General features: G+C 38.2%; 1 protein-coding gene across 1 annotated transcript in view; it reads left to right on the top strand.

Annotated features, from left to right (window-relative positions):
- The window catches only part of LOC134542146 (phospholipase A1 VesT1.02-like), a 47,167-nt gene extending 23,252 nt beyond the window's left edge, over window positions 1-23,915 (top strand). Inside the window, exons 2-8 of the mRNA XM_063386160.1 lie at window positions 7,427-7,565; window positions 9,602-9,743; window positions 11,920-12,047; window positions 14,829-15,116; window positions 19,742-19,936; window positions 20,831-20,987; window positions 23,411-23,915. Of these exons, the coding sequence (XP_063242230.1) occupies window positions 7,514-7,565; window positions 9,602-9,743; window positions 11,920-12,047; window positions 14,829-15,116; window positions 19,742-19,936; window positions 20,831-20,987; window positions 23,411-23,516 (1,068 nt within the window). The 5' untranslated portion in view covers window positions 7,427-7,513 and the 3' untranslated portion in view covers window positions 23,517-23,915. The remainder of the gene's footprint in view (window positions 1-7,426; window positions 7,566-9,601; window positions 9,744-11,919; window positions 12,048-14,828; window positions 15,117-19,741; window positions 19,937-20,830; window positions 20,988-23,410) is intronic.
- Window positions 23,916-25,853: the final 1,938 nt, after the last annotated feature.

Genomic DNA, 25,853 nt, shown 5'->3' with positions numbered 1-25,853 from the left:
TTTTGTATTGACTTGCAGTTATAAAAATCTAATGTACACATTCACAATTGTTTGCTGAATCAAGAAACACCGCATAAAATTTATTTTCACCTCAAATTTTACACTAACATAAAAAGTTGCGGCAAAGTAAGCAGAAACAAACTAAGAAACGATTACTTTTAAGTGATAAGAATTTTAAATTCTATCAAGTAAGCAGAAACAATAAACTAAAAAACGAGTACTTTTAAGGGATAAGAATTGTAAAATTTAATAAAATTCTTGCCACAAACTATCAGCACGCTTTTTTGGTAAATTCAGGATTAAATTTTCCTCTGGACAAAGAATCATTTTTTTTTCCATGAATGATAGCAAAATTTCCCGTTGTTCGGCCGTAACTATACAGCTCATTTCAATTTGATAAGTAGATCTTCAACCTACACCCCTACCCTAACGAGGATATTTGCAAAGAGTAAACAAAACAAAACATTCAGTATTCATCCACTTCCACGGGAAATTTACCTTTCCTCATTGTGATTGGCCTTCTACCAGTGACGTCAACAGTTAAAGCAACGTTGCCTCACTTCCGTAAAGACTTTTCGTTGACCCGACAATGTTGATTCCGGTAGCCACTACAGCAATTTCAAGAATTGGTTTTTTACTCTCTACCGGAATGAAACTCGCGGATTAATCCGGTAGCGGAATTATTCCGGTAGCGTCAAGAATCGGCCCCCAGGACAACACAGAGATTTTCGTGGAAGGAATTGTCAGATAAAAATTAATGCAGCACAGACGAACACAGTAAATTATGAAACCACTCTTGAATAATAGTAACATGTTAAGCCGGAATTACAATAGTCCGTCGCGTCCGTCCGTCATCCGTTCATCCGTCAGCCGCCAAGCGATTTGCAACATTCCTTTCGTCCGACATAATATTTTCCCTTATGCATGCTGCCAACATGTTGAGAAAAACTTAAATTTTGGAGAAAATTTATATTATTTAATTTTATTAGTCTTATACCCATGTAAGCTATGCACTTGTAACTCATTAAACTCTATTTATGTTTTCACTCTGGTATTGATTTCAACATTTTCAGAGTTGCCATGCGTAAATACCTAATTACACTTCTGTGAATCGGGCGATTTTTGTTTCAAAACACAATCTTTAAAATGTGTTGAAAAATAATTTAAAAAAATAATTATTATGCAAGCATCTAAAAAAGTTAAACAATCTTCAAAAACTTGTAATATAATAAAATTTGACAAGCAAAAACTTTGCCGACATTTGGAGGTTATAATTTCACCCGTCATTCCGTCAAAAGTATTAAGTTACCAAGCGTTTGACGGATGGACGAATGGAATTTTTTCGGGCCATATGATTGGCTGCAGGTCACGTAATTGAGCCTTGGTGTAGTTGGATTAATTTTATTGGATAAGGAATACAAATAATATTCCAGGTTAGTATACTAGGTTAGGTGAGCCCATTGCACGTTCCATCAGGATTCTGTTTTCAATTTGGTTGTTTATAAGCACTGCTGTATGGCGAAAGGCGATTCGTGTTTTGGCTGCACCTCGCCTAGCCAGACCCCCTACATAATTCTGTGGGCGCCGTTGCTAGAAGTCATGATGCCCCCCCCCCCCCTCCCCCCCGTTGGCAACGCCGATGACAACACTGGAGGAGACCTCGATATGTGCTGTTCCACCATCAGCTGAAGTTTCATCATCTGCATTCCAGACTTCAATTAATGCAGAGCGTACAGCGCATCAATGCAAAAATTGTGGTGCATCTTTTACTAAACCTACAAATGCGCGCAGACATGAAAGAAGCAGCTGTCAGAATAATGCTCAAAGAGTAATGTTTCAGTGTATAAAATGTAATAAACTAATTTCACGTCTCGATAGCTTACATCATCATTATAAAAATGCTCTGAGAAAGTTAAGTGTGAGTATAATGAACATGGTTATTGTTTTGACTCATGTGTTGTACCAGCTGATGAGACTATATATATATATATATAAGTGATATGAACTTCCGTCCGTCTCTGGCTGCGGTGATGAACGGAACGGATAGACATTTAAAGTCATGTAAAAGACTTACTTCGTCCATTAAGAAGACTGTTTGAATCGAGGAATCCAAAAGGCTTTAGTAATTTGACTGTGTATTTTTTTTGTACTTGTAGTAGTGTAGTATGTATGTAATAAAAGTTTTTTAAAAAGAACTTGCGGTGGTTTTATTTCTCGAACCTTACACTTTTCTGGTACTTTTTTAAAATTAAAGTTGATTTGTATCGTGCAGGGATCGAACCAAGGACCTTAGTCGATCTAATCAATCAGTATATAGATTACAAATTTATTAAATGAATTTTGAACTTTTTTCCGAATCTCTAGCATTATAATTACGAATTTCCAATATGGTGGTCTTGATGTCTGATAGGATGATGGTAGTAGAGAATTTAAAGTCTCTTTACGAATGTTGAACATGGTTTATTGAAATTATTATTTTTTTTACATAGAATTAAACATTATTGCATCTATCGGGTATTGGAACCAAGGACTGGAGCGGATCGAATCAATATGTAAGTTAATGAGTGATTTTTTTGATGAATTTTGGATTTTTTCCCGCTTTTCTAGCTACATTATTACATGATTTCAAGATGGCGGCCGAATTTCAAGATGGCGGGGGCACCTCGGTAATAAATGATTACTGCACTGTAGCGGGTTAGAATAAAATTATCCAGATGGAAATGTACTCTATAATACGAGTACACACACAAGATGGCGTACTCCAGCAGGTGGTAGCTCCTGGTAGCATCTACTGAACATAAAATGTCGGGTCCATGATGGTCGACAAGGAAAAAGTCAAATTTCAAGGTCAAGGTCAAGGGCAAATGTCAAGGTCAAATGTCAAGGTCAAGGTCAAATGTGTGGTGACCAGATAGTTATACTAACATGGTATCAGCACACTCTAGCAGACGAAAACAATATGGTGGTCTCCAGCGGATGAAGACAAGATGGCGGACATGACATCATACCAGTTGATGATATATGAACCTTGGTATTGGTGACGGTAGATCAGTCTAGGTAGCTTTCATGGAGGAATGATCGACCGTTTACTCTCGCCGGGAATCGAACCAAGGATGTACATCGATATAATCAAACAGAATTCAAATAAGTTAATTTTTTAATGAATTTTGGAATTTTTTTAATTAAAATCGGATAATAAATAAAGATTTTCAAGATGGCGTCCAAATTTCAAGATGGCGTACATGACGTCATACTGCCGGATGATATATATGCTATGAAACATGTGGTGGGGGTCAGTATGCCAGCAGCCACTGTGAGGGTTGGATCGGTTGCCATTTTTATTTTTTTGCACTCGTCGGGTTCGAACCGAGGACTCTGAACTCTGTGTCGTTAATGTATATTTTTTTATAAAAAAAATTATTAAAATTTTATTAAATTAATTTTTTTATAATTTTTAAAAAAATTTCATTGCAATCGGATAATAAATAAAGATTTTAAAGATGGCGGCCGTAACGGAAACTGCAACGGTGACTTCATAATTCAAAATGGCGGAAAACACATCGCCGGAATATTCTAGAACACAATTACGTCATCCAAAATGGCGGATCCAAGATGGCCGCCGTGATCTACTTGTCACGTTACGCTGTGTCCCGTTACGCTCATCCAAGATGGCCGCCGTGACGTCACAATCCAAGATGGCGGACCGACAATCACAATCCACTACCTGCATCCTGATCTCTGACATAGTTTCCTATACTACTTGTCGACGTCAATTAGTGGTGGTTTTGTTACAGTTGTAGATTCAGACACGTTCTGTAAGCACAGCATATTCCGAATAATATTACTCTGGTGTAATATTTCATCGGTAACTCAATTTAGGACTTACTGTTTAATTGTGTTATATGATTTATTTAAAATTGTCTACTTTTTTGTTTTAAATTTTTTTAATTTCCTTCGCAGGCCCCCTATACCCATGGGCCCCGTTGCCATAGTAACGGTAGCACCGGCCATGTGGGGGCCCTGCGCCTAGCCGAAGTTAATATTTTCCGACTTCGACGCGAGGCAGCGCGGCGCGATAACATTGATGACATTTTAATGTCTAGATGCTAATGGCTCTCCGTAGGTTAGCACCCGCGTCACGGGTCCTTTGCTGAGTTGCTTCTTCCCCTGTCACCAGGCGGCAGCAGCAGCATAGAAGGCCAAGCACACGACCTGTGCGAAATCGGTTCACACTGTGTTTATAAACTTTTTCGAGTGTATTTATATAAGTGAGGTTAAGTTCCCTTATGTATAATTTATTTACATGACATAATATTACATTATTATTTAATAAATAATCAGAATTATGAATTAGAATATTATTGATTAATTAAAATTTATATAGTTTATTATACTAAATTAAATTATTAATTTTATTCACGTGTTTAGTTTAATGTTGAATACAGAATATTTATTTAATTTTTTTTGACGTGACGTCTAATAAATCGATGAATGCCGGCTGCACGCACGAAAAAGTGTCCCGTTTCGCTGTGTCCGGTAACGCTCATTTTATATTGCTCTTTGCTAACCAGAATATATATATATATATATATGTGTGTGTGTGTGTGTGTGTGTGTGTGTGTGTGTGTGTGTGTGTGTGTGTGTGACAACAGCCCCTTTACGCTGAAGTCTGTCCCACACAGCCGAAGCGTCTGTGGGTCGAAAAACCTAATTAGGGAGTTTCACGGGAGGTTCTTAGTATACGTTCCAAGCCGGGGCCCATACGCTTTTCGTAATTCCGTTAAATTTGGTCAGTGGTCTGTCTCGTTCGCGCGGGAAAGGACACGGCGACCTTCGTGCATCCATGCGCGAACTGAAACTGCAGGAGCGCCCTGCAGGAGCGCGGTGAATAGCGCCCAGGCTGTCCGACGAAGGAAGTAGCAAAGTGGGGTTGCGGCAGTGAAACAAGCGATCGCACTAGGGAATTAAGCCATTACTGCCCGGAATTTAAAGTAAAAAACTCGCCCAATGGGCCTAGGCATGGCCCCCACATTCAATTACTGACCCTGGACCCAGGAACGGAGACTACCTCCTCCTCCTTCCCCCCCCCCCCCTCAATTTTACAGTCACGTGCTACATTATACTTGCAATGGTTATTTCTTACCTACACTCTTTTGACGTGACATCGTCTAATAAATCGATGAACGCCGTCTGCACGCACGAAAAAGTTTCCCGTTACGCACATTGTCCCGTTACGCTGTGTCCCGTTACGCTCATTGTACGCTTGCGCCGCATCTATCTCTCTTACACTCGATTGGAACAACCATCGATTTGACTTTTTCGAGGCACATTAAACTTGAAACACTCCCATTCGTTTCCTACTTTTCCTATCATCGTCCTATCCTTAACAGAATAATACAGATGGGAAGAAGTTAAATAGCAAATATGTATAAAAGTTATAGTTAAAATAATCTCTTCGTTAAAGTAGTAAACATATTTGAATGAATGAGTGCAAATAAAAGTAAATTTATCAATTAAATTGTAGATTTCATTTCACTCCTTCTTCGTATCCATACAAAATAGTGATAATTCAATAAAAATGATTCAGTTTTATTCATAAAAGTATGCAATCATTTCATCAATGTATTGTTATGACGTTGTCACGTTAAACTATCGTCCGTAAACCGACTTTACAGACAACCATATTTTTTTTAGAATGTCATTTAACTTGAAAATACAGAATAAAATTATGGTTACTATTTTATAAGTCAAAACTAAGCTTTATTTATAAAATAATTGTTTGTCTGTAAAGTCGGTTTACGGACGATAGTTTAACGTGACAACGTCATAACAAAACATTGATGAAATGATTGCATACTTTTATGAATAAAATTGAATCATTTTTATTTTAATAATAAAAGAATAAATACTTGAAATTATACTAATAATCAGATTTTTAAAATTCAAGAATAATTTATTAATATTTATTGCCGAAATGGTTGTTGTAATAAGCAATGAAAACCACATCAACTTTTCACTTCACTTTATAAACAGTCGAGTGGAAGAGAGATAGATGCGGCGCAAGCGTACAATGAGCGTAACGGGACACAGCGTAACGGGACACTTTTTCGTGCGTGCAGCCGGTGTTCATCGATTTATTAGACGTTGTCACGTCAAAATATTTTACTTTAAAATAACCAAAGCGAGTATGTCTATTTATTTCACACACTGAGATCAAAATAAGCAGGGCTTGGCCCCGGTCCCCCTCCAGGACCCAGGGGTCCACCCAGCCCCACCCTTGTGGGCAGGGGCGCAACAACAGGGGGGGGGGGGGCAAGGGTATTTTGCCCCCCCCTCTGAAACCTTGAAGTGGGGGCAAACGGGGGCAAAGAAAGTGCTGTGTGATCAATTTTTAGATGATAAAACTGCTTAAATAGCACCATTTTCCACCTTGAAACACAAATTTTCCCGGTGGATGGCCCCCGGACCCCTGCTTCAATAGGGGAGATCGATGATTCTTTATAAGTAGGTATATTGCCCCCCCCCCCCCCTTTTTGGAAATTTAGTTGTTGCGCCCTTGCTTGTGGGGGCCCATGGGCCGAAGGGAGTCTGGGAGTGGAAGCCTTCATTTCACAGACGAGAGAGAAAGCCACACCCGAAGTTCCCCGAACATCATGCTCGCTTTTTTTTCCCCGTACCGCAACAGGTGTATTTATTTGGGGGAAACAGTTTACATGATTTCACAGTATCTTTAAATGTGGCTATCCTAACCAAATCAACCGTCCACAATGTTTTAAAATATTTGTAATGTAGCTAAACTAATTGACAATTGGTTATCATGAGTTGTATATTTAATTAAAATGAACACAAAAAAAAACCCTCGAAGATGCACAATCGGGTGTTTGGCTCTCTCGTCTGTGAAAAGAAGGCTTCCCCGTCGGGGAGTGGAGCCAGGTAGCTATTGGCCTACAGTTGCCGGGGCGCAACTCTGACCAACTCTTCTTCCTGAACCATCCTTCTGTTCCTGTAACCAACCTGCTTGTAATTAATGCATGAAATTTGCATCCCGCATGAAGTGCCCACGGTTTTCCCTGTGTCTATGGAGGTTTTACCTGGGCCCAACTTATCTAGTTATAGTCTAGTATTAAGAAGGGGAGTTAGTCATGGCGCCAATTGCAGCCATGGCTGGCCAATCCCCGAACAAGCACACGATGCATGCTCCCTTGTCTGCATGGCTTAAACCCAGCATGAATGGGCGTAAAGGCTTCGGCTTGGGACGCACCTAGAGTCTTCCCTAACCCAGACCCTCCCAAACAAAATACACTTAGTTTTAGTTAGGTTAGGAAAAAAAAAATTGCAACTGTAGCTGGTGGCAGGTGACACGCTGATTCAAGGCCGAGGGCAACGAGTGGCCGAGGGCACTGAAGACTGACGCCGAATGTTTAAGGTTGCAGCAGGCGGTCGGCGTGGTTGGCGGATCAGCAGCCCGACTGCAGGCGGCGACCCTCACCGAACGCGCCCTCCTCAGTCGACCATGAAGTCTGTGCTGCTGGTGGCCGCTTGCTCGCTGGTGGCTCTGGCGACAGGTTGGTGGGCCTGAGCGCAAGCGCGGCTCCAGAAGGGGGGTGGCGGGGGCGATAGCTAGCCCCTCCCGAGACCAATTTTATTGATTAGTGTACATTCATGTTTACTTAAATATTTTAATTTCATATGTTAAACTTTTATCAGGGGCTTAGCCAGGGGGAAGGGGGGTTAGGGGTTCAACCCCCCCCCCCTCTTAGCTCCAAATCTTTAATTAATTTCGTATTCATCACTCAAACAAATTTCATACTAAAATTAATAAAAATTTTACCATTACAATATTTAAATTTAAGCACCGATAACTGCTAAAATAGCACTATTTTACACCTTAAAATCCAAATTTTCCCGGGGGAGGATCCCCCCCCCCAACCCCCCGCTTTAATACGGGGGGGGGGGGAAATGCTTCTTAACACCCCCCCCCCCCCCATACAAAATCCTGGCTACGCCACTGGAGCTACTAAGGTTCTGTATTTTAAACCTGTAATTTGTAAATAATATTCCAAGGCCAATATCTGACCACTTTCATTTTTTTGCAAACTGCGACCTTTCTTTGTGCGATAGCCCCTCCCGAAAAGTCATCCTGAAGCTGCCATTGCCTGAGCGGATCACTCCGCACTTTTTTTTTTTTTTTTTTATGGCCTTTTCGATGTGTAACATCTTAGCTCCCGGTGTACGGCATCTGGTGGGAGTAATTTCGGGAACGAGAGACAGAATTACGCGTGGAACGGAAATGTGTAACCACGGTGCTGCCATCTGTGGCGGATTGCGCGAACCGAAGTTCACAAAGCCGAAGGGATAGGCCTACCTTATAGTATGTATTAACGGTGTAATGAAGATGGGCAGTAGGCCTATTTTGATTAAAATTCCTTGTCGAATATCAGGTCCAGGTCTTTTATCGGCGCCGTTTCATTATATAATGATTCGATAGTCGACGCAGCTGCTCCGGCAACGCATTCTGGCGGCGGGTGCGGAAATTACGTGTGATTCGCGTCAAAAAAAAAAGTAGTTGAAAACACCATTTTCGTATGTATTTATAACGCTCGGCACTATATTAAAGAATTCTAGGCTAAATTTCGTGTCTTGAGTTTCGTATTGTAAGTTTATTTGGCAACGCGAGAACACACGATTTGCTCGTTACCGAGGTAAGATGTAACACAACTGATGCGAGTTTTGAAAGCCTCTTTTTTTTTTTTTTTTTTTTTTTTGAGCCTGGTGGTGCAGTGGAAAGTCACTGGACACGCATTCCAGAGGACTTGTGTTCGAATCCCGGCAGTGATTTCGGTGGGCTTCCTGTAGTGACTTCCGGCAAGCACTGGCAATGTTATAAACAATTTTATTATTTAAAAATTGTATTTTTAAACGTGAAATTACGTTTTCTATGATTAATTTAACTAACCAAATACAATCTGGAGTAGATTCACTATCATAATGTTTTATTTGGCACACCAATATGTTTGGTATGACCCCCAATGTTTAAGAAAGTGACTATGTACGGTTTTATGTTGCTTCACGTGAGTCCGCCATCTTGAAGATGTTTACCTACGCATCAAAAATAATGAAAACTCGGGCTCAGTAGCCGTGCTTGTGGCGGTCACTAAATTATTGTTTCAGTGAAACGCTTCATAGTGAGTGGTGATGTTTATATATGTGCAGAAAAACGGTGTAACGATTTGTGAGCATTTATGTAACTTTCCCGCTCTGCTCGCTTCTTCATCGCCGTCTTACGTTCACTTGACGTTAGTGAATTGCGCTAGTTTTTGAACAATAAAAAATATTACATAATTAGCTTTGCTTCACGCAAGTTTAGGTCAAGTTGAAAAGTTTTTGAATGTGCGACGTACATCGTAATTGAGATATGATTTGTGGTTCGGTAGGAAGGACTAGGATTATGAGACATGGGTGAAAGTTTTAGGCCCTGATTTTCACTTCTGAAGTGCTAGCTGTAGACATTTAGATCCAAAAATTTGTGTCTTTCATTGTAATACTTTCTTTTCTTATTTTTGATTGTGATTTTGAAAGAATTGTTTGTTTGTTTTTTCAGGCAAAGAAATTGATTTCGATGACGATGACATTACAGATGATATGTTTGACATAGATGATGAAAACGACATTGACATTGAGAAACAAACGCGCAGATATGGTCTGATTACTCCGGAGGATGTTAACTTCACAATCTATTCAAGGTATTGAGAACTTCCGTCCAATGGATGACGTTATGGCAATTGTTCCTTATTGCGTGTCTAGTTGTATTTTGACAAAAAAATATTAAAATAAATAAAGGATAGCAATGTATTGTGATTCAAGGCTGTATAATTCCCTAAGTATATTTTATTTTTAAAATATGTATGAAACCTTGAGGGATATTGTTCCCAGGAGCAACTGTATAATGCAATATATCCAATTTTATTTTAACATAAAATATTTTTTATTCTGAAAATTTGAATAATATTACTTTTATATAAACTGTATACGCAATAAGGAACAATACCGAAGAATAAGATATTTATTACCAACTTCTTTGCAAAATTAAAATATTCATAAAAGTATACATAACCAGCAAAACCTAAAATAACTATTACTTAAGGATAATTTTTTTTCACTCCTTGGTAAAATTATTCACACTTGATGTTAAAAATAAAAATAAAATCACTAATGAAATGGGATATTGAACCTACCCTTTTTCCTGGTTACGTGGAGTTTATAAAAAACTACCGCCATTCCACTTTACTAATGACTTAAGTAATAGAATTAATTAATTTTCGAAGCAGGAATTACACCTGAGTATTGTAACACCTCCACAATTGCAGTAGAGCACCCCTCAACCTCCGCACCTCAACTACCGATATCCGGAACATTAAAACATTACAAAACATCTCCAAAACATTTCCGCACTGGAACAAGGCGTTTTTGCTTTTGCGTGACTGTACACGTCTTGTAGGCGCGCGCGCGCGCACGTCTGTCAGATAATTATTGCCAGTCTTTCCCGCGCATTGCGTAAATACACCGCTGGTTTTCGCGTCGGACGTGAATTACTATAAAGATGTTTATGCTGTAAGTAGTTTTATTGTTTCACTATGTCAAGTAAACGGAAAATTCCGGCCGGCCCGAGAGTATATACACCGACTCCCACTACACACGCTGACACACGTGATAGCGAGTAACATTTACTTCCAACGTGTGTTGCTTTCAGTTTGTAGACAATAATTTAGTGTACAAATATGTATTATGTACATATTGATACGTTAATATATGGTTAAACTGTCTACATTTACCTGCATTTCTCTATCTCTGTTTTTAAACGAGATGCTTGAAGTGTTATTCTTGTGTATGTGAAATGTAAACTGTGCCTGGCAGTGACTATACACTCTCCGGAAGTGTGAATCACTAGCACGTCAACACAGAAGTAACACAACACTGCAGCTGTAGTCGTACTACCTCCCCCCGAAACCTCTTCATGGCTTCTTCGTTCGCTCACGCACGCACCCACCCACAGAGATAAGAAACACGTGCCTGCCAGCTTGCTTGAATGAAGGTCATTCAACCGGCCCGGAGGCCGGCCCTACCGCAACTCCCCTTACCATGAATTTTCCCATAACCGGAATAACCCCCCCCCCCCCCCCCCCCCAATGATTCCGGTTGAGGGGTGCTCTGCTGTACAAACATTTCTAAATCTACTCTGCAGCCTCTAAAATTGCTCAACAAATTAACATAATTCAATATTGCTAATAATTTATTTCTGGTTGTGTGGGTTGCTCTGCACATTTTCTGCATGGTTCCTGTTTTAATTGCTCAAGCAGAAAGATCTCTCAGTGTTTTTAGCAGAATAAAGAATTGACTTAGGTCAACGGTCAACAAAGAATTACTGATCAAGGAACATTATGCATTGAATCAAGATTTGCACGGACATTGAATTTTAATTCTCTTACTGATACATTCACTGATATGAAAGTGTGAAAAACTATTTTAAAATGATTATTAACTTTTAATGTGTTCATTATTAAGTATGTGGTAATTTAAGTTGTTAAGTATTACATAAATTTTTAACTTTTAAAAAGAATTTTTTTTTGTCATTTTTGAAAAAGTATAAAGGTATGAAAATTATGTTTTATATAAAAAATTAAAATCACTTAGTGTTTTATTTATACAGCATTATAATCTCTCAAAGGTATGCAGTGTTTTAATTTTTTTTTTTAATAGGGAGGGGTTTAAAGAGTTGTGCATTAAATAATAGGGAGGGGCCCTACAAAATGATTTGCTCCCAGGTCTTTAATTTCTCTCGACGACCCTGGCTGTGCAGTAACAATACATGTAGTCCGTGAGTTACACACATACGTCTCATGTTTTATTGTTGTTGGGCAGGGACAACTGCACAGCGCCTGTGTTCCTCAACGACACTCCGGCGCAGTGCTTCGACCCACTGAGGCCGACCAAAATACTCATCCACGGGTTCCTCGCCAAAGGCAAAACATTCAACAAAATGAAAGATGGTAAGACTTTCTGCCGCAGTTGTCTCATTATTAACATCTATTTTCGTTGCAGTTTGATGAAAATGTGTTGTTGTTCTTGGCTAAGCATCTTCGAATGATGATGGACACCATGATGCGCCCAAATTATTCAAGATGGACAGTTCTACTGTGATTGAGGTTTTCCAATACTTTCACAATGTAAAGTGTAAAGGCGAACTTAACGGTGACACTTAAAAATTTTCCATCTGGATTCAAAACCATAGTCCTTCTTTCGGCCTAATTAACAACATGTTTGAACTGTTCGTGGTTTAAACAGTGTTAAACGTCAGTTTTTCCTCACACAGATATCTTCATTAGCTATAAGATTCTTAAAATTTACTATTGGACCATTGGTTACAATTTTTTTCCTTTAAAAAAATAATAACCATAGTTCTAATGTCTAATAAACTTTTTTATGTTGAGTCCACAAATGCACAGCGTAGCTTTCATGTGGTCTGTGTCATCGTTTAGGTGTGTTGAATTCAGTTGGCCAGTGTTTGGGTGGGGGTCATATGACTGTAAAGCCACATGTAAAGCCATAATTTGCTGTAAAGGTCAGGAGGAGGAATTTGTGGCTAAAAAGACATTATGAGATGGTACAACTGCTTGTAAGAAGTTTTCCATGCTGCAACATCACATCCAGAGCTGGCTACGTGGACCGCCGACCTCAGTAGTGAGAAGAAGCCTTAAGAAGAAGAAAGGTCAGTGTGCCACTAATTGGTTTTGTGGCACTACATATAACTTTGAGTTGATGACGGCTTAGTGATGCTCTAGTAATGTGATCCCACATTCATGATTTGAAATTTTTATTTGGTTTTAGTATTCTTTGGGGTTTCTACTTACTATAATGGGCTGTGGGCCCCAAAACCGGTCTTAGTTCCCCGCGACCCCACTAGGCTTAAGCCTACTTCTTTCCTATCACGTGTATGTTCAGCCTTCCCTTCAGCTAGCCCACGCCAGTTACCGTCTGTTGCACACAGCCATAGAGCCCGGTTTCATGGCCGAATTATCACGACTTAGTCGACAGTGCACTGTGTCTTTTGCATGTGGCATGATCAAGTTCCTCCCGGTGTTTGCACAGCACAGCACTGATAGTCACAGCAGCCATGCTAACCCCCTCCTCCCCTCACTTACCAGTACTCGGCAGCACCGCAGGACGGCCCACTCGTATCCCTCCGCGAACTACTTATGAAACCTGGCTTCCCCTCCCTGCTGACTCTTATACCACTAGAATGTACGTTCCACCCTCCGGTACTACTTTCGCCTTCTGGCGGACAGATGCAGTTAAGCTCTCTAGATCCTTGGCTCTCGACGAAACGTCGTGGCACGAGAAATATAAGGACTGTCATACATAAAACTTAAAGTTGATTTGGTTTATATTTTTTAGCTTTTATTTCTGGTCATTATAAAGACTTTGATCCACTTAACTAAATTACATTTGTAACTGGTCCCTCAACCTCTGTCTTAGAACTCAACACGCATCCAAGATACTATTAACCCGTTATCAATAACATAGGGATATTACATCTGATTTTCCTAAGATGGAAAAAACCAACAGTCCAAAGTAGCATTCGTACATCTTTATATTTATAAACTATATCAATTATTATGTTAAAATAAAAAATAAGTGGACCTGTATTCTATGTGGATAGGGTGGAAAATATAAAGATTGTCAGTGTAGCACAACTGGAATAGAGGAGAGTTGTGATGTGATGGTGCCAGTAATATGCAAGGAAATGAAGTTCACAGAAATCTAACAGAACCTATATTTAGTAATGTAAGTTTTGTGTAAGCCTGAAGGCTGGGTTTCAAATGTCATGTTGATTTTCTCACATTATTATTAGTTAAGTGCTCTTTTTATAATTTTACCACCACACCTCTTTTGAACTTTTCTTCTGTCACAAATATGTTCAACGGATATTTACCACATTTACCAGAGGCGAACGCAAGAGAAAGTGGGAGGGACTTGGGCATTTATAACCACCTCCCTCAATAATCCTAAAAAACATATATAAAAATCTATATAATTCTTCCCAACAAAAGGAAACAATTTGAAAGCTAACAGCAGACACAGTAACTATAACACTCCCCCTCCTCCTTCCCCAAATAAAATTATGCATATACTCCCAAGAATTACAAAATATAATATGAGTTTTAAAAGTTGTGCATGTGTTTGTAGTCAGTGTGTGACAGAAGAACGTATGCAGGAGTGATATAATGTTAAAATCACAGACGTGGTCACTAATAACAAGTACCAGAAAATTAAAGGAATTAATGCGGCGTGTGAAACCCAGCCTTGACGCAAAACATTCAAGTTCATTTTTCTCAGACATTCTGAAAACTGCCAATGTCGATTTAAATTCGAAGATGCCCGAGCAGTCTTTGTTAGACACACCACCCAGGGGCGCAACAACTAAATTTCCAGGGGGGGGGGGGGGCAATATACCTTCTTTTTATAAAGAATCATCAATCCCCCTTTTGAAGCAGGGGGTCCGGTGGTCTGAGGGTCCTCCCCCGGGAAAATTTATATTTCAAGTTGGAAAATGGTGCTATTTAAGCAGTTTTATTATCTAATAATTGATTACACAGCACTTTCTTTGCCCCCGTTTGCCCCCCACTTCAAGGTTTCCGAGGGGGGAAAAATACCCTTGCCCCCCCCCCCCCTGTTGTTGCGCCCCTTAATACACCCCCCCTCCCCCCTCGACACTGTGTCCGTGACTGGGCTCCGGGGAAAGCACGTGGCCGGTGGCGTGTGTGTTGCAGCGTACCTGCGCACGGGCGACTACAACGTGATCGTCGCGGACTGGTCGCAGGTGGCGTCGTGCTGGCACTCGAGCAAGCTGTCGGCGCTCGTCAAGATGTGCTACATTGCCATCGTGAAGTCGCACCTGGAGGGCGTGTCGGGCCTCGTCGCCTCGCTGATCGGGAAGCTGGCGCGGGTGGGGCAGGACGCCCAGAACATGCACCTCGTGGGGCACAGCCTGGGGGCGCACGTCGCGGGGCAGGCGAGCCAGCGGGCGGGCGTCGACCGGTACCTCGGCAGGATAACCGGTGAGTGCTTGCCCCCGGGCCCTTTCGGACCTCTCCCGTGGATCCTCGGCATCACGCTCGTGTGACGACGGTCTGGAGTTCGATCCCAACAGTGGCGTAGCCAGGATTTGTGTATGGGGCGTGTTGAGAAGCATACCGCCCCCCCCCCCCCTCCTCTCCGTATTAAAGCAGATGGTCCGGGGGTCCTCCCCCGTGAAAAATTTTTTATTTTAAGGTGTAAAATAGTGCTATTTTAGCAGTTTTCGGTACTTAAATTTAAATATTGTAATGATAAAAATTTTATTAATTTTAATATGTAATTTGTTTGAGTGATGAATAATAAATTAATTCAAGATTTGGTTCTAAGGGGGGGGGGGGGTGTTTGAACCCCTAAAACCCCCTCCCCTGGCTACGCCCCTGGATCCCAACACCCTGAAATCGCTCGATTTCGTGAGCACAGAGTCACAGTGGCGTAGCAGGCGGGTGGCAGGGATGGCCCCCGCCAGGGGCGCCGGAGCAGGGGGGGGGGGGGGCTGCCGCGACTGTTTCGCGGTGTACTGAACGCTCCCCCCCTCTGTTTTAATCCAAGAGGGGCGCCATTTTCAAGTCTGGCCAGGGGCGCCAGTCAAGGGCGCCCATATGATAATTTGTAGGGTGGGGGGGGCCAGACTTAGGGGTATTAAGTATTTTTAATATTTTTGAAGACTAACTGCGGCTTGTTACTAGCCATAAAATAGTTCCAGTTCTGACCCTGTTAAAAATTTTTGTCCTGTTACTAAAATACTAGACCACAGTACTCATTCGCCATAACAAAAACTTTATTGGCTACTTTATTAATTAATATTAACTATTTTATTGAAACAAATGAATTTTTAGCAACACAAATGCAGGAATAGTCCTTATATTTTTGCAGCGTCTCGGGTACACGAATATCAAGAATACAGTCCTTCAACTAATTGCTCTATTTACCCCTAAATAAATGTCGCATACAAATTAAATTAAAATGATTATAAAGTTTAAAACGTGTTGGTCAAAAGTTTTAACTTTGGGAGAGAAACAATTTTAATATGTTATCACAGTCAGAAAATAGTTGTTTTTAAATGTAACACCTGAACTACGCTTATAATTATAGTCAAAAAATGTTTCACAATTAAATGAATACGTATTACTATGTTTCGATATGAATCATAATTGCTTATCATTTAGAATTAGCACAGATGGATTCAGTAGTTGATGACTATAAGTTTATTTAGTGATAGTAAAGCGCAGAAAAAAATAGTTTATTATTAAACTAGAAAATTTAACCAAACAGTATTTAGATGTTAAGGAATTAAGTGACAACAAAACCAATGAAAATAATCGAAAATTTCTAAATGCTGACACAACTCATATATCAGCTTTCCACAGAAGAGTTTAGTTCGGCGCAATTAATCCACACAAAACAGCTGGACACTATGTCGACGCGTATTTTAAGAATATAAGAAGATCCAAATCACAGCATAATTTTTTTTTTTCGTGTCGTGTGGTGCGGGCCCTCGTTTGTGGTGCGGGCCCATAGGCTACAGCCTAGATAGCCTGCGCGTAAATACGGCCCTGATAAACCCTTAAATAACATGTTCAGTACTTAACTTCAGAATTAAGAGTACACTAGAACCTCGATTTTACGGAGCCCGGACTCAACGAAGCCGCGATTTTACGAATACATTTTTCAGGAACCATCTAAAATGCGGAAAATTTGACACCAAAATATATTTAATAAAAAAAAACACAATGAAAACATATAAAAATATTAATTAAACACAAAATCGAAAAGAAAAAATGGACTAGGTACACTTTATTTGTCGCAAAGTTTGAAATTTCTTCGACTGAAAAATTATGTCAAGGCCGTAAAAATATTTATTTTACCGCAAATGAACTATACTCAACATTCCTTACCCATTCCAACATTTCCAGCTCGTGAGCATAGCAACTGAGCTTGAAACCTTGTGAAGCATGAGAGAAAGAAACAATATTGAGTAGCTACTTCCTCTCCTTTCCGCTAATCTCCAGCAACCCATGCCATTATCTTGACATGTGTCGCATTCATTACCTTCACTGCATCGGTTTCCCAGTAAACAACGCTCAAAAATGGTTAAGTGACGCAGCAAGTAGACGCGACGAGCGGATTTTAAACTAAGCTTTTTTTAACTTACTGTACAAACAAATAATTCCCTATGGCTATCACAAATTCAAGGGCTTCTCGCACTAAAATGTACTGTGTTTTTAATGAATGTCTGTCGTTACAGAGCAGCGTTTTTCTTAACCAAATAAGCCTATGATTAGAGACCGTAAAAATTTGCGGATTCCTTTCGAGACAGGCTGGAATCCAAACTCGTTTAGCTTAATGCTACGTCAGTGATTGGACCGCAATTTACCTGAAGGACTCTGAGCCAATGGCAATCGCTCAACAAAACAAGTATTGAATCATAAAAATCGCAATAAACAGGTGTCCCGAGTCGGTAGCCAATGACCAGGTGATAGTTGCCCAAGTACATAGAGAATCGTGGAGTCTATCCTAGTTTTCATTGAAACCGCGAATTTTTCCAGTCCCTACCTATGATCACTTTTATGAAACAATACAGGTGTACACTGAACTGTGTGCTAATTCTCCTCGAATATGTTACTAAAAGTACGTTCATTAATATTTTTCAAGCCGATCTGTTAAAGATTAACTGATAAATATGATAAGGTGAAGTCCAAAAAAATGCAAGGCAGGGAATTCTTCCAGCTCATCAACCCGATCCTGGAAAGTCTCGTCTGTGTTCAGTCGTCTCTGGCAAGGAGTGGACAAGTTTGCAAATTCAAATATAAATTTATTTTAGTAGCACGCGTCTTACGAAAAGGAAAGATATCCAAGAAAGGCATGTCAGACAACCTACTGTCACCACACAAAAGTTAACATGATACAATGCGTGGTGCAATTGTGTTTAGTCGCTGAGATGTCACTTTTATATCACTCGTGCAATGAGGCAAGTTGTGGAATGTTAAAAAAATAAGGGAACGCAGGGGTGGGCAGTGGGCAGATGGCAGTCATTGTTTTTACTATTTAATATTATATATATATATTTATTCATTCCATTCAATAAATTATAACATGTATCTTCAGGGGTTGGGGTGTTTAAAATTTTATGAAGATAACGATTTTACGAATGCAATCCAAGCGACCGTGAGCGTACGTAAAATCGGGATTCCAGTGTAAATTGCTTCCGAGTTTACTGAAGGTAGCAGAATCCTTATCCCTTTAAACACTTTTGAAGGGAAAAAAGTGGTTTTCCTCTAAATTCAAAATTCCAGCATAAATTTTACGTTGTAGACTTTTCTGAACAATAATTCTTATTTGAGTAACTTTAAAGGTGTAAGCTTACCTTAAAAATTGTGAATATTCTGAGCGGATGTGACGAATGAGGAAAACTAAGAAACACTACATAATAACAATGGTTTTTAGTTTTTATCTTTACACTTTTCACTGATTTATTTACACCTAAGTTATTTATACTGACTGAATACACTAAACTAAATCTAGACCAGATGCATAAAACTGTAGACCTAAAGACTATTGAAAAATCTCTGTTTTGAGATGTTATTTGTGAACATACACATTATTATGACGAAAAAGTAGCAAAACATTTCACCGTCTACAAGCACATGTCAACTGTCGCGTCGTCTAACTCTGACTGGTCTAAATCTGTTGTGTTGTGTTATCGCGTGAGCTTGGGTAGCATTACGAAGGGGAATGACTCGCCATGGGCGTTGCGCTTGAACAGCGTTTTCTCCTTGTACACAACACCTTATATCGCAGCAGCAGAAACTAATGCTTGAACTAACATAAAAAATGAAGTAGACATGTAAAAAACAATATACAATATCTTCCTGATGAACCACTTATACATAATACCGAATTTAAATAATTTTCTTTAAAGTAAAACACCTGACTACACTATATATTTTTTTCCTTCCCTGAAAGCTAGGGGGGGGGGGGGGGGCCACGGCCCTCCCCTGCCCCCGGGTATGGGTGCCCTTGGCGCCAGTCACCTTAGCTACGCCACTGCAGAGTCGGTATCCAAGCTGACTATAATCTCGGAGATCCCACAACCTGTGTGTGTAACCACGTGACATAAAACACCATAGAGAAACATTACTTACCATATTTGTATTTTAACCGGCCACCAGTTCAATTTCAGTTTTTTTAAATTTATTTTAAGTATCAATCCCAAACAGTGCGTAATGTTTCAGATATATTTCAGGACCATAACATCGCCTTTCTGAAACATTGTAAAATTACTAGAACATCCCTGAAACTTTCTTTATCTATGTGCCTTCTAAATCAGTATTGAGGTCATGTGACAGGAAGAAATTTCAATACAATCAGACAGTTGTGTATTCAAGGGGCATCCTTTGCTAGGGGTTTAAACTGGTGAAATCAGGCGTGAAACACATTTTGCATGACTAATGTCCATGTAGCATACATTTCATTCTTAAATTTGTCTAATTTTCTGTAAATTTAATTTATTGAGCTTTGAATATTTAGGAGCATGAATGAGTTACTTGTACCTTTATGATAAGTATTGGAGCGGAAATATAATAAGTGGTTTTTTTTTTTTGTTAAGGCTTGGATCCAGCATCTCCTTTACTCAAGTCAAAAAATTTGACAAAAGTACTAGATGAGAAAGATGCTGAGTTTGTGGATGTGATCCACACCAACGTGAATTACCTCGGCTGGAAGAAACCACTGGGCACTGCAGATTTCTACCCATATGATGGGAAAGGGCAACCTGGTTGTTCTTTTCCATCAAATGTATTCCGTGAGTATCTAGAATACCCTAGCTCTATTAGTTTAAAAAATATATATGTTCCAGGGTAAAAATACACATTTAGAAATTTCCTGTAATAGGGTCCAGGCCCTAGAAGTCATGATGCCCTCCCCACTTTTTTTTTCTAACAGAGATAAAATAATGTTTTTTTTTTCTTTATGTACATTGTTTTAGTTATATATATTTTTTTAACCTTTACACAATTATTTTTAAAACACACCAAAACTAGTTTTAAGTCAGTGTTTCGATTTTCAACGTAAATTTATTTTGAATAATGGCAAATAAATGAGTGTAAGTGTTCTGCACTGTCAACATGGTGTCACGTCAATAATTGGTGGTGGTTTTGTTACTCTCAGTTGTAGATCCAGACACGTTCTGTACGCACAGCATATTCCGAATAATATTACTCTGGTGTAATATTTCATTGGTAACTAAATTTAGGTCTTACTGTTCAATTGTTTTGTATGATATATTTGAAATCGTCTACTTTTTTGTTTTAAGTTTTTGTTCTTTCCTTCGCAGGCCCCCTAGACCCATGGACCCCGTTGCCATAGCAACGGTAGCACCGGCCATGTGGGGGCCATGATAGGGTCATGCTGGATACACATGATCAATGATTCTGTTCTGAAATGTTTCATATGAGGTATATCTTGTACCTCAAAGGTTTCGAGAAAGTATATTAGATCAAAGTCTGGCATCTGTGTCCTGGGAATAGGACCATCCATTTTCAGAACTCTAGCCACGCCTGTGTTTGTCAGTGATCTCAGTTGCTGATAAGTAGAAAAAGGAATGCGACCCAGATCATATGGACAAAATCATATTAATCCATATTTACTTCAATACATATTGCTCTTTAATGCATCAAATGTAATTTAACGATTTCAGAAAAGTGTAGCCACAGCAAATCGCACAAGTATTTCACCCAGACCATTTTGGATGCGTGGGCATTTGTAGCCGTCCCGTGTGGTGTTCTCCGAGAATATGACAGAGAGAAGTGTCATGGTACAGATGTCATCTACATGGGAGAAAATGTTCCTTTAAGGTAAATTAGTAACTTAAGATGTATTCACTATCTGGTACATTGTTGAATTGTTTGGACTATTATTAATTACTTTCTGTTGCTAGCATACAGGAATTTTCATAGGAACATAACTTTTATTATTATTGAAGTTTTGGTTGCCTCTGAGTCTTATAGGTACCCACAAAAGTGACTACGTAATATGATTGCTTTAGTAATCTTAAGTAACTACACAAACTCGATTGTTCATGCAATGTAAATGCATGTGTACTGCACAACTACTTATTTCAGAGTGATAAAATTTATTAGAATCCTGTTATATATAAATTGTTAACTTACCTTATTGGCAGTGCATATCATTTTAAAAGTTTGAAATATTTGGCAAAATAGTTGATAGGTAACTAGTTTTTTTTTTGTTTGTCTTGAGGATAAACTTTCATTCGTAATTGTTACCAGTAACTTACATTATATTGTAGGTTTGGCATCATGAGAACTGGTTAAAGTGGGTATTCAATTATGGAAGTTACCTTGGGATCTTCCATTATTGCTGCTGTTATGGGAAAGTTCCTTGGATGTTTTAGTAATCTACTGTGACCATTTTCATTAAAGTTTCAGTTAATTAGTCAGGCATGAACTTCTGTGTAATGTTTTCAACAAGGTGGAAGTTTTAGCCAATCAGATGACTGTTTGATAATGCTCCTAGTGAAGAAAAAAAAAGTATATTAGACTAAACAGTGTGTTATTAAATTACAACAAAATAATCTATGACAAATGTAAAATTTTGATACGAAAATTATTGTATAATATATACATGTTTTATAAATAAAATAATGTAGTAAAACTCAACAAAAAACACATAACTCAAAACTGCAGAAGCAGTGAGTGAATGAGTGATAGGTTGTTCTATAGTAATGTCTGTAGTTACTTGCATACTGGCTCTGGTAGCAATTTTTTTGGAAGCTTACACCGGAGCCTACACAAAGTCTTCCATTGCATTGTGCGAGCTTAATAATTAGCAAATAAGTCTTACAAGGAGAGGGCATGACAGGAAATTCACTTCAGGATGAGACTCTGTGTATTAGGACATCAGTAGTACATATACCTTTAGGGTGCTCACCCCTTAAAATAATAAAGTGCAAGTGATATAATAGTTTAGTTTTAACCTAGTCAACGACACAGTTGTAACGTGGTAATGTACTTACTGGTTTGCTGCTAAAACACTTGAGTTTCAATTCTTGCTGGACGTCACCTTTTTTAATAATTCATTTTTTTTTTTTGACGTGATAACGTCTTATAAATCGATGAACGCCGGCTGCATGCACGAAAAAGCATGACTCATTGTCACGTTCCGCCTGAGCCGAGCGTGCAAGCGAGAGCGTGGAACAAGTGATAGAGAGGCATGATCGGCTTGTGACGCATCTATCTCTCTTCCACTCGATCGGCCGATGCGTCCGAGTGGAAGGGAGACAGCGGCAGCACACAACCTACACGTGAACTGTTTTGTCAACTGTTTATAAAGTGAAGTGAAAAGTTAATGTGGTTTCCATTGTTTATTACAACAATTGCGGCAAAAAAGGTAATTAATGCTTGAGAATTTGATTAGCGATAGAATTTCATATATTTGTTCTTTGATTATTAAAAAAAAGTAGCATTGCAGTAATAATAGATTATGTTACAATTTTGACTAAAAAATTATTATCTCATATAAAGGATCGTATAAAAAGTCAACTGCTTTCATTTAGTATTCAATGAAAAAAAATTGTAATTTTCAATTAACTCCTTCTTTGTATTATACAAAATAATGACATTCAGTGATAATAATTCAATTCAATTCATAAAAGTATGCAATTTTTCATCAATATTTTCTTATGACGTTATCACGTAAAATTATCGTCCGTAAACCGACTTTACAGACAACCCCTTTTTTTTTTATAAATGTTTGGTTGACTTAATATTATTGATTTAAAAATAAATAAATTTTTTCTTTTTTAGTTGGTTATTGTTATTTAATTTGGTAGAGTAATATTATGCTATAAATAATAATTCTCATGACTCTTGTCATTATTTATTTATTACTGTAATTTAAATATAAAGCATTATCTAATAAATATTATTTAAATAATTTAATAATTTAATTTAAGTAAATAATAATCGTAAACAGTAGATTTTTTTTTAATGTTGTGCTGTTTGCTAGAATAAAATTTTTTCTATTATACAATCTGTGCTTAAATTTTCAAAGGCTCTCGTCTTGGAAATGGCTGGTCAGAGTGCTTTATTATTTTAAGGGGTGAACACCCTAAAGCTATACTACTAATACACAGAGTCGCATCCCGAAGTGAATTTTCAAAGTAGTGGCCTGCCCTTGTTAGTTAAAATATCATGACTCTGAATGTAATATAATTGAAGTGTAAAATTATTGTTCATATTGTTGTAATGTGTCATTTCAGTGCAAGAGGCTCCTACTATGTGACTGCTGCATTCTCGCCTTGCTTGAAGTCATCTCTGGTGGTTGTGTCAGCTGGACTTGTTTCCCTCTCATTGATGATGCTTTAGAAGGCTCGTTATATGAAAAAAGAATAATTAGTAGTCAATTACGTAATTATTTTGTACTCATGTGTTCTGATTGCAGTGCCGTTTCTAGTCGCCAAATACTGATCTGTCAGAGTTAGCAGCGATTGTACAAATACCTCCTTTGTAGAGCAAATCTGTTAACATTGTTTATAATATAAGCATATTAATATGTGCAGTATTTTTATGGACTGGAATATAGATTTTGATGACGTTATGTTTTTTAAAGACTGAGTGGTATTACAAAGTGATAATCTTGACAGTTTGGCAAGATATTCACATTATACCATATATTATTTTATTAGTGAAACATTTTTATGTGTGTGTGTGTATATATATATTAAATACAAAGAATGCTTAAGGCCGTGTCTCTCTGTCAAACTTTCGCTTCCAAAACCTTTCAATATGTTTTTTTCAAATAATGTGTCATCTACTACCTGTCTGAGGGATTTGTCTAGGTTGAAAATCGCAGAGACACCAGTTGACGTGTCATTACCATGCGCCCAACCACACAGTGTAGAGACTCGAGGTTTCCTCAGGATGTAACATCGCCATGTGGCAGTTAAAATGATGTACTTTACCAAGACGATCATACCCCGGAGTGTCAGCCCTCTAGGATGCTACTAACCACGATTAAATGAAAGATGATTATTGTGGTAAGATAGTTTTTATTAACTGCACATACTTCTCTCGGACATGGCCTGTCCTGATTCTGGAATCTTGACTCGTCGCACCACGTGTTTGATGTTACACAAGTCAACATCACCAAAGCTGGATCACAGTTTTAAGGGCTGCCCGGCCTTAGTATTTTTACCACATGGACAACATTTGGGGGCAGTCACTCAGTATTGTACTACAGTGACTTGAATCATGATTGTAGATACACAATTACCCTGTCTGAATACTTTAGTGCTGCGGTTGTCACCCATGTGGTTTGACAAAGTGTAACAAAAAGAAACCCTAAAAAAATGCACACTTACAAAACACTAATCAGCTCACCCTTGGCACGCCTCGCTAAAGTATGGCAAAACATCAACTGACACCGATGAAAGGCAGTGAGTCATCAAGGATAAATCCAAATGGGCTGAACAAAGAGAAGGCTCCGAAATTCTCCGGGCCATAGAAAGTAAAAATGTTAAATTAATTATTCACTGATGCTGTGGCCCTGTTAGAGCCAAACTGCAATTTCCATGCGATGAACGTTCACATCATATAGCCTGTATCACCCCGTCCCGCAAGGTACAGAATATTTAACGAAGAGGCTAGTGAGTTAAATCCCAGCTCTATGGGGCTAGCCACAGAGCCGATTAAAAACAATTAGAGAAATCTTGGATCATTGCTGATAAAGTTGGTTGGTTAAAAGCAGTAAGCAGCTCCATAGTGCGCAGCTCTGCAGTGTGTGGATGCGTCTAGCCCATAATGACGAACTCGACAAGCCCTCAATGGCTGGCCACCGCTAGGGGCCGCCTTCACGCGAAAAGTGCAGTGGACAGCAGACCAGTCTAGGCCTTGTTCTCAAGAGAATTCTCACCAGGTCAAAAATATTATGTATTAAAATTGTAAATAATGATGAAAAAGTTCTTATAATAATCATTGCATGGAAGTTTTACATAAGTTACAAAAAAAATGGGTCGTGTACTTATGTACGCCTGTGAGATGTTATACTTCTTTGGCATCATTAAAAAATTGTATTTAATTGCATGCAAATAATTAATTACAATAAAATAATAAAAGGGCTGGAAAAAGATAGTCAACACAGTCAATAAAGTTCAGTTTATATTTGAAAAATTATATAAATAAAATTTAGGGAATAATAAATATATATGACATAATTTTTACTAGATATTGTAAGATTCTTAATTTTAAATATTTATTATTCATTATTTATATTTTAAAAGAAAATAAATAAATTTAAAAATTTAATTTAAGTTTATTAATTTTTTTAATATTTATTATTTTCTTCATTTAATAAACACTTTTCATTTTTATCAAAAAGTTTTCATGAAATTTGTTTTTTTATTTTTATAAATATTTATTATTTATTCAATTTAATAATAAATATTTAAAAAAAATTAATTTGATGTTTCTTTTTAATTTTTATCACAAATTTTTTATTAAATGTTTTATTAAATTTATTTCTTTATTTTGTAAATATTAAATAACCAATAAGAAATATTTAACATTAATAATTTAATAATACTTAGTATTAATGATATTAAATAATAATATTTTAATTTATATCAATAAATTATACATACGGATAGTTAACCTCAATTATATTGGAGTACTTGAAAAAATATAAAGGCACAATTTTTTTTACTA

This window comes from Bacillus rossius, assembly GCF_032445375.1.
Source record: "Bacillus rossius redtenbacheri isolate Brsri chromosome 4 unlocalized genomic scaffold, Brsri_v3 Brsri_v3_scf4_2, whole genome shotgun sequence".
Lineage (NCBI taxonomy): Eukaryota > Metazoa > Arthropoda > Insecta > Phasmatodea > Bacillidae > Bacillus > Bacillus rossius.
The sequence above is the reverse complement of the archived record's forward strand: the minus strand, read 5'-3'. Positions and strand labels throughout refer to the sequence as shown.